The sequence below is a fragment of the Ixodes scapularis genome, unplaced genomic scaffold (assembly GCF_016920785.2).
Source record: "Ixodes scapularis isolate PalLabHiFi unplaced genomic scaffold, ASM1692078v2 PGA_scaffold6__148_contigs__length_123643588, whole genome shotgun sequence".
Taxonomy (NCBI): domain Eukaryota; kingdom Metazoa; phylum Arthropoda; class Arachnida; order Ixodida; family Ixodidae; genus Ixodes; species Ixodes scapularis.
In genome coordinates, this window is record NW_024609881.1 from 3,187,995 (window position 1) to 3,197,941 (window position 9,947).

Below are 9,947 nucleotides of genomic sequence, written 5' to 3' on the forward strand. Positions count from 1 at the left end.
CGCCCCTTCGCCACGCGCACGGCTCGAGAGATTGGCAGTCATCAACAGCAAACGCGCCGCTAAACCTTGTGGCGCTGCCATCTGATCCGTGGATCCCCAGTTCATCGTGGGAAGCACCATCGTCATCGACGTCAACAGATGCGCCAGTCATAAAAGAACAACATCCGGCGACTGCACTCTGTGGGCTCGGTGGCTGTGCCACAACACGGTCCATTAACCCGCTGTCCTCCACCATGCAGGTTGGTCTGTCATACGTTAGCTCGTCTAAGAAATCGAGCAACTATCTTTTAGTACAGCTGCCGAGCCTGCAGTGTTGCATTGCCGTTGCTAGAGAATGTGCTCAAGTCATCCGCCGCTTACTGATGTTGTCTGGAGATGTAGAGACTAATCCGGGTCCTGTTACCTCAAGTGAAATCCTAAGCGAATTGCAGAAGCTGTTTGCAGGTCAAACTAAACTCATCGAGGAGGTAAAGGGCCTAAAAAGTCAGCTGCAGATAACCGATAGGACCATATCGGACTTAAGCAGGCGGATGACTGACCTGGAGGGTCATTACCAAGGCCTTTCCACGCTACGTGCTGAGGTGGAGGCCACGGTGACCAGGGCCGCCCACGCGGCTCGTCAGGTCTCTGACCTTGAGGCCCGTGTGGACGACACTGAAAATCGATCCCGACGAAAGAATCTAATATTTTATGGTGTGCCCGATCCCTCACCTACAGAGACTTTTGCCCAGTCCGAACAAAGAATCATTCGCCTTTGCTCTGAACTTTTTGATGTAACATTAGACTCGAAAGAAATAGAACGTGCCCACCGCCTCGGGCGTCATTCGGTCGAGCGTCCACGACCAATAATAGTGAACTTCTCCTTTTTCAAAACTAAAGAAGCCATCCTTTCGAATGGCCGTAAATTAAAAGGTACTAACTTCAGCATGGGCGAAGATTTTTCCCGCTCAGTTCGCAACGCACGGAAGCACCTCCTTGCCTTTGCTAGAAGCAAATCTGCTCCCTTTTCTTTGCGCTACAAAACACTGCTCATCGGCGCAAAACGTTACGTTTTCGATGAATCATGCCAATCAGTCAAAGAAATCTCATAGCAATCGCACCGTCAACAGAAAATTACAACACGCCCCCAACGTGCCCCTCGAACTAATCTTTCTTTTTCGGTGATCTTTACTAACATACGCAGCTTTCTTCCGAAGCGCGAACTCGTATCTGGCGTTGTATTATCTTCTGAATGCAATGTACTTGTGCTCACTGAAACTTGGCTAACCAGTGATGTTACTGACTCCGAAGTTTTAGCGTACCTGCCAAATTTCCGTCTCTTTCGTAATGATCGCAAAGGTACTCGCGGGGGAGGTGTTCTCATTGCCGTAAACCATCAAATACCATGCACTACTATTAACACTTCATCCGATCTGGAAATACTCTGGCTCATCTGTCATGCCGCTCCTGAAACAGTGCTGTTGGGTGTCTGTTACAGGCCGCCGCATAATAGTCCCGATTTTCCGGGGCAGCTTAACGATATGCTGTGCCACCTCAATGCAAAACATCCCAATGCCCACATACTTCTTTTTGGCGATTTTAATTACCCTTATGTCGATTGGGCTAACGTGGCGCCTACAACAACGAGCAACGCAGAAACGAGAGAATTTATCGATGTTTGCCTCAATTTTAACCTGTCCCAAATATTAACTGAGCCAACACGTGTCACGCAAGAGACTGCAAGTCTCTTGGACCTAATATTAACCAACCGTCCTGACAGTATGTCGTCAATTACTTACCTACGGGAAATTAGTGACCATAAGGTCATTCACGCTGATTTTATGTTTTCGCCGACGTTGCCCCCTTCTCAAAATAAAACAATTCGCCTCTACAACAAAGGAAATTATGAAGCGATAAATAACCATTTAACCAATTTTTTTACTGACTTTGAGGCTGCTTATCAAAGTCGATCCATCCATGAAAATTGGGTACTACTCAAGAACAAGTTTAACGAATTAATAAATACATTTATTCCTAAAATCAGTTTTCGTGTTAGCCGACAGAAGCCATGGTTCACTAAAACCCTTAAGAGGCTGGAAAATAAAAAAAAGCGTCTTTTTCGCTCTGCGAAGTCAAAACCAAACCCATGCGCGTGGGAAAGGTACTACGAGGCCGAAGAAACATATTTAAACGCGATCATTGAAGCCAAGCGCTCATTTTTCCTTATTGACTTACCAAACATATTAATCAATAACCCAAGAAAGTTCTGGCAGGTCATAAACCCTCAGCAGACTCCCGGTTTAACTCTTGCCGATGAATCGGGGAATGTGCTTAGCGATAGTGAGTGCGCTAACATGTTTAATATCGCGTTCTCATCAGTGTTTACTCAAGAGCCCGACGCACCACTCCCACCCGTAATCGTAACTATTGAATCGGAAATGCACCCCATCTCATTTTCCACTGCCGGTATTTCGTCTATTATTGATAACATCAAGTTGTCATCATCAGCGGGCGTCGACGAAATCACCTCGAAATTTTTGAAGAATTGTAACCATGTATGTTCATCATTTTTCTCACTTATGTTCTCGCAGTCACTTTTCACAGGCGGCATTCCAGATGACTGGAAGGCGGGGAAGGTCGTTCCCGTTTTCAAATCGGGCAACAAGGACTCTCCATTAAATTATCGACCCATTTCCTTAACAAGCGTACCCTGCAAAATCATGGAACACGTCATTTATACCCACGTTATGAACTTCCTGGACTCTAACCAATTCTTTCACTCTTCTCAGCACGGGTTTCGCAGGAACTTCTCCTGCGAAACTCAACTAGCTCTCTTTCTCCACGACTTGCATACCAATCTCGACTCTAACTGCCAAACTGATGCTATCTTCCTGGACTTTGCAAAAGCCTTCGACAAAGTACCTCATAGACGCTTGCTACTAAAACTTTCTCGGCTAGGATTAGACCCTGACGTCTTGAAATGGATACAGGAATTCTTGACTAATCGCTCTCAGTCCGTCCTCGTTAATAACCAGTCCTCCAACTGCCTACCAGTATCATCAGGTGTTCCCCAGGGCTCCGTCTTGGGCCCACTGCTATTCCTCATATATATTAACGATTTACCCTTACACGTTACTTGCCAAATCCGTATGTTTGCCGATGACTGCGTTATTTACCAACCAGTTGCTAACATTTCTGACCAAATCAATCTACAGGAAAACCTCAACCGCATCCAGGAATGGTGCGACCACTGGCTCATGTCACTTAATCCTAATAAATGCAAACTCATGTCCTTTCATCGCCGAACCAACCCTTTCCTTTTTCCCTATTCAATTGCTAACACTCCCGTCGAACTAGTACAATCCTATAAATATCTTGGTGTCACCTTAGGTAGCGACCTATCATGGCGCGCACATGTCACTAACATTATCTCATCAGCAAATAAAAGTTTAGGATTTCTAAAACGCCATCTACGTACCGCTCCTCAAAGCATAAAACTGCTAGCATACAAATCACTCGTAAGGTCAAAGCTGGAATACGCATCCCCCATCTGGAGCCCGCACCAAGCCTATCTCAGTTATGCACTCGAACAGGTTCAGAACCGCGCCACCAGATTCATCCACTCATCTTACTCGTACAAAGTTAGTATCTCATCCTTAAAAGCTGAATCGGGCCTTTTAGACCTCTCCTCTCGTCGCCAAACTGCTAGCTTATGTCTATTTCACAAGTTTTTCTATTCTCCGCTCCATCACGCGCCCTACATTGTACCCCACGCCCGCATCTCTCTCCGAACAGGTCACCCATTGCAGGTCACCCGTCACCGCACTCGAACTGCCACTTTTTTCAATTCCTTCTTCCCCCGTACTGCAACAGACTGGAACGGCCTTCCCGGCGAAGTTGCTACGATCACCTGCCCATTAAGGTTTGCTGAAGCTGTGTCAACCATCAATCCAACGTAACAACCTATTGTTAAAGTTATTGTTTTTTTTTTTTTATATATTCTCCCACCCCTTATGTAATACCCCTCTCGAAGGGGTCTTTAAGGAAATAAAGTGAAGTGAAGTGAAGTGAAGGGTGGCCACAACGGTAGCGCAGATGGGGCGGCGAAGGAGGGCGAAAACGGAGGAAAGAAACCCGAGGAGAAAGGGCACGGGAAGGCGTTCGAGTCCCGAAAACCTTCAGTATGCTTTAGGTGTCACGAGCCAGGGCACTTCGCTGCCGGGTGCCGTAAACCACGAGTAGTGTTTTCTTTCGTGAGTGAAGACGATGAGAACATGCGTCTGTTGGAGCCCTACATGCACGACTTGGTGGTGAACGGTAGACCTTGCAAAGTTCTCCGTGACTCAGCCGCTACAATGGACGTGATTCATCCGTCCTACGTAAGTCCATCTGACTTTACAGGCGAGTGCGCCTGGATTAGACAGGTCGTTGAGGAGAACAGCGTATGTCTGCCGATTGCCAAGGTCAAAGTGGAGGGGCCTTTCGGGGAAATAGAAGTAGAAGCCGCGGTATCAAAGTCCCTGCCCGAGAGGTACCCTTACCTCTTTTCAAACAGATCCGAAACCTTCTGAGGGAAAAGGGCCTAAGCTTTGGGGAAGGAGTTGTCCAGGCTTTGACACGTTCCAAGGCGCGCGAGCTCGCAGCTAAGCAGTCGACCGAACACGGTAGTGAGGGCAGTCGGGACGAAAAGCACAATGGGTCAACTACTTCTGACTCCATCGAGATCCCTGAAGTGATTGAAGTTGCGCCCCGAGAGAGCAGTGACAGTGGGAGTGATCCGGCTGAGGATCAGGAACAAGTAGATAGACCAACTCCGGAGGAAGAGGGAAATTTTCTCTCGCCTCACTCATCGAGTTTTCAGAGCCTGGTGGAGGTGGACAGAGACACTTTAGCGGCCGAACAGGCGAGTGACCCCACCCTGAGTAACATGACAAACCACACTCAAAGGGAGGGAGTGGCTAAGCGGAACGTTTCGTTCCACACTCGTTCTGGCGTGGTTTACCGACAGTACAGGGATCGCAAAGGGGTCAGTTATGACCAGCTAGTAGTTCCGACAAAGTATCGCAGGGACCTTCTCTGTCTTTCGCATGGTAGCTCTTGGTCGTGTCACTTAGGCGTAAAGAAAACCAAGGCACGATTGCTACAGGAATTTTACTGGCCGGGTTGTTTCAAGGAGGTGGAAGAGTTTGTGCGCTCGTGCGATGCCTGTCAACGCGTTGGAAAGCCCACTGACAAGCAAAAGGCGCCACTGAAGCTAGTACCACTAATCACCGAACCGTTCCGACGTCTGGTGATTGACGTCGTGGGACCTCTTCCGGTGACCGATTCGGGATACCGGTACATCTTGACCATGCTTTGCCCCGCGACTAAGTTTCCGGAAGCAATCCCCTTAAAAGAGCTTAGTTCCGCCGGGGTAGTTGACGCGCTTCTGTCGGTGTTTGCTCGGATAGGATTTCCGGCAGAGGTGCAAAGTGACCAAGGGAGCGTTTTTACTAGCGCCCTGACCACGACCTTTCTAGAAAAATGCGGCATTCGCGTAGTGCACAGCTCGGTTTACCACCCTCAGAGCAACAGCGTTGAAAAATGGCACTCAGTTCTCAAACGCGTTCTACGCGCGCTCTGTTACGAGCATAAGAAAGACTGGGAAGCCTGTCTGCCTGCTACGATGTTTGCTCTGCGGACGGTCCCGCATGAAACTACTGGGTTTAGTCCCGCTGAGCTGGTGTACGGGCGATCCCTGAGGTCTCCCCTCCGAATGTTACGTGAGGCATGGGAAGGCGAGGGCGAGCAGGTGACGGTAGTGGCCTACGTTTTAGAGCTCCTTGATCGCATGCACAGCACTAGAGAGTTAGTAGAGGCTAACATGAAAGCCGCGCAGACGAAAGCCAAACTCTATTACGACAGAACAGCCAGACGTCGCACGTTCGCCGTGGGGGACGCGGTCATGCTGCTCAGGCCCACTAAGAAGAATAAACTAGAAGTTCAGTGGGAGGGGCCAGCTGAGGTAGTTGGAAAGTTGTCTGACACGAACTATGCGGTGAAGATGCCTGGCCGGCGTAGGGAAGCCAGGATATTTCACAGCAACTTAATGAAACCATACCGACAACGGGAGGCAGTAGTCAACCTAGCTCTAAACATGCCCGAAGAAGTCGAAGCAGACTTTCCCGCGGTCGGTAACGAGCCAGAAGGTGAGTCTCTCCAGCGAATGCTGGAGAGGGTAGAACGCGAGACGGAGTTAGATCCAACACAGGTAGCCGAACTCCACGCGCTGGTTAATGAGTTTCGTGACTGTTTTGCGGATAAACCAGGGAGAACCAGCCTAGTGGAGCATGACATCGAATTAACGACCGATACTCCGATCCGTTCCAGACCTTATCGCGTCTCTCCTAGGCAGAGAGAAATCCTAGATCAGGAAATAAAGCGAATGCTGGAGCTAGGGGTCATCGTACCAGCGGAGAGCGACTACACCTCCCCGGTAATCCTGGTAGAGACTCCTGGGAAAAGTCCTAGACCCTGTGTGGACTATCGAAAACTAAACGCCATAACGCGGGACCAGACTTACCCAATCCCTAATATTGAGGAAAGAGTCGAACAGGCAAGCAGCGCAAGGTTTCTGTCAACTTTAGACTTAACTAGAGGTTACTGGCAAGTCCCCCTAACGGAGCGGGCAAGCCAGTACGCGTCTTTCATCACTCCGATGGGAACTTTTCGGCCAGTAGTGTTAAGCTTTGGCTTAAAAAACACGCCATTTTGCTTCTCCCATCTCATGAACCGGGTATTGCAAGGGCTGGAAACTTTTGCTCTTCCTTACCTCGATGACATTGCTGTGTTTTCTGAGAGTTGGGAGGAGCACGTGGCAAATCTGAAGGAGGTTTTGAATCGCCTGCGCGACGCCGGATTGACCATAAAAGCGGAAAAATGTCAGCTAGGCCGAGCCGAAGTTAACTACCTGGGCCATATCGTAGGAAGAGGATACCGACGGCCGTCTGAGCTCAAAATCGCAGCTGTAGAAGAGTACCCGAGGCCACTAACCAAGACGGACATAAGATCATTCTTGGGTTTAACGGGATACTACCAACACTACATCCGAGGCTACTCCCAGATCGCTAGTCCGCTGACAGACGCTCTTCGAAAATCTGAACCTTTGCGGGTGGTGTGGAGTGATGCGAAGGAAGACGCCTTTCGTTCACTCCAGAGACAACTGTTGAGCCAGCCGATTCTTCGGTCGCCGGATTACAGCCGTCCTTTCATAGTGCAGTGTGACGCGAGCGACCGGGGCATGGGGGCCGTGTTAAGCCAGAGGGAGGACGATGGGAAGGAGCACCCCGTCTTATACGTTAGCCGAAAACTTTCTACCAGAGAAGAGGCCTACAGCGCCTCGGAAAAGGAGTGTGCATGCCTGGTTTGGGCGGCCGGAAAGTTGGATTGCTATCTGGCAGGTACGCGCTTCACTTTCGAGACAGACCACTGCCCACTCACGTGGCTCCAAAACATGTCCGCAAAGAATGGGCGTCTTCTGAGATGGAGCTGAGCTCTACAGCGGTATAATTTTGAAGTTAAGTACCGAAAAGGCAAGCTAAACGGGAATGCGGATGGGCTTAGCAGAGGCTTTGTCGCGTAGGTTGAAATTCTTGATAATGTTGCCTTTTTCTTCTATTAATATTTTTTTTTTTTGCGTGTGTAATATGGTTCGATGTCAGCCTGATTTGGATGAAAAGCATCATCATATGACTTTCTTTGGGATCAAAATTGAATGAGTTAATCGTCTGCTTTCCGAGGCGGTATATCCTTCTGACTTTTACATTTGGTTGCGTGGTGTATATTTTCTAGATATTTTGACGTATCAGTTACGGGGTTGATTGTATTCACATTAGTGGTCTTAATTGTTTGTCTTCGCTACCTGGTAAATTTCACTGGTGGAGTGTTGGGCACTGGCTGGGGTTACGGCTTCGGCTTTTTTTGCGGGTTCTGTTATGCCTTCGACAGGTCTTCACCCAAGTCTGCTCCACCCGGGGCAGTTCTTCGTTCGCCAACCAAGTCTACGGAGGAAGCGGAACTTCCTGGACTCTTCGGAGAGCAGCGGTGACTGCAACCCCTTCGAGTCCACTACCTGGCGGCGGAGGAGCTGTTATGAATGGCCCCCGGACCAGACCGTCTCGATCTAAACCACCCGGCACTGGGGAACCCCCTTGAGAATCGTCGCCATATGGTTCCGGTCAGTTGAGATTGAGCCCGGAAACGAAGCGAGCGGCGACAAAGAGATGGCTTTCGACGGAGGACCACCGTGTTGTTGCCGCCACACCTAGGCGCGAAGCTGAGCCAGACCCTTACTTCTGGCGGGGATTACACTGGCCCGAAACAGGGTCACCCGACGCAGGAACCGGGGATTATTGTGCGAAGATTCCGGATGACGGTGCGCCAGCTGCGGGACCTCCGTGAGGGTGTGTTCAGCACGGATCATCTTCGGACGCCACTTGCGGTTGTTCCGGCCCAACCCTTTTCGTGCCACAAAGCCGCCTAATGGAGAGATCGGCACCACCTCGGCCAGCGTCGTCTCCCCGGCTGAGAGTGGACCCTTTGTTGTCGCCTCCTCGGCGCGGCATTCGAGAGCGGGAGTGACTCAGCGCCGGGATGTGATGTCCGGCCGCTACTACGCTGTGGGCTTGTGCGTGCTAGTGGGCGGGGCCTGACCAGTTGGGGAACGGCGTCCTGGCCTAGAGACGTAGGGAAGGGGGACCTTATAAAAAGAGCGGTTTTACGCGCTCTCGGTGTGTTCTCACGTTGTTCTCATGCCGTACGGCAGACTGTACATAGAATGTAAATAAACAGTTTGAGAAGAGACACCCTGGCTCGCTACCAACTCTGCCCGATGCCTGGGCGACGCATGGCTCCAGCGGAGATCGACTACTTGGACAAGTCCCGAGTCACAACAAGGGGTGTCCAAACAGGACACTACAAAACGCACGACTCCGACAAATCGTGAAAATTGAAGCGGGCTTGAAGCGGGCGCGTCCGCTTCAATTTTCACGATTTGTCGGAGTCGTGCGTTTTGTAGTGTCCTGTTTGGACACCCCTTCACTCGTGCCCGGCCTCTGCGCCGTGCTTTCCCGTCCCTGGCGGCGCGGGGATTCCGGGGCTTGGGCTTCGTGTCCGGTGATGTAGTTTCCACTCTCACGTGTCCCGATGCTCCTTCGTCCTATTTGTTCTTCCGTCGTTGTTGTGCTTTAATTTAGTTCTCCTGCTCTGGGTGGCTGGCTAACAGGCGCTCACACGTACGGGCCCCCGCCTATCTGCCTAGCTAGGAATTAGTGTTGCATGAAATGACTCCTACTTTATGTGGGTGATCCATCCGTGACGACATGTATGAAGGTGATGTTAACAGTTCACCGCGTAAAGTGGTGTGGTGGAAATTTTTATGGAACAAACAAAGTCGTGCGTTTTTGCGTCGTGACGCTAGGGAAGAAAGACCTAGGTTAGATTTCATGGAGGATACGCTAGCAGCTCGTTGGTAGTTAAAATATATAAATCGAACCGAGTTATTTTGAATCATTTCCAACTGATTAACGAGAGTTCCGATGCCAGGATCCCATATCGCTGAAGCATATTCTAGTTGTGAGCGCACAATTGTTTTGTAGAACAGTAATTTAATAGAAGTAGGGGCCGAGTAAAAGCTGCGTTTTAGGTACCCAAGCATACGGTTAGCCTTGTTAGTAATGGAGTCGATGTGAATTTGCCAGCTAAGATTAGAAGTAATATGGACGCCTAAATACTTGTATGATTCGACAATTTCGAGTAGACTACTATCAAGGTGATATGAAGGTAAGTTAGCGGAACAACGAGAGATTCGCATGAATTTGCACTTGTTAACATTTAGTGTCATATGCCATGTTTTGCACCAAGTGATAGCGTCAATATCAGATTGAAGTGCATGCACGTCATTGATAGAGGTTATTTCCCGGTAAAGAACA

The 9,947-nt window shown here is 49.6% G+C and overlaps 1 protein-coding gene across 1 annotated transcript; it reads left to right on the plus strand.

Moving 5' to 3' along the window:
* The first annotated feature begins 218 nt into the window (after positions 1-218).
* Positions 219-1,346, plus strand: LOC115324830. Its single transcript, XM_040210772.3, has one exon. The coding sequence runs from the start codon at positions 234-236 to the stop codon at positions 1,089-1,091; it is 858 nt and encodes a 285-aa protein (XP_040066706.2). The 5' UTR covers positions 219-233; the 3' UTR covers positions 1,092-1,346.
* Positions 1,347-9,947: the final 8,601 nt, after the last annotated feature.

What these genes read in the sequence shown, in the direction of transcription:
- LOC115324830 (XM_040210772.3), top strand. Translation starts at nt 234, where the DNA reads ATGCAGGTTGGTCTGTCATACGTTAGCTCGTCTAAGAAATCGAGCAAC.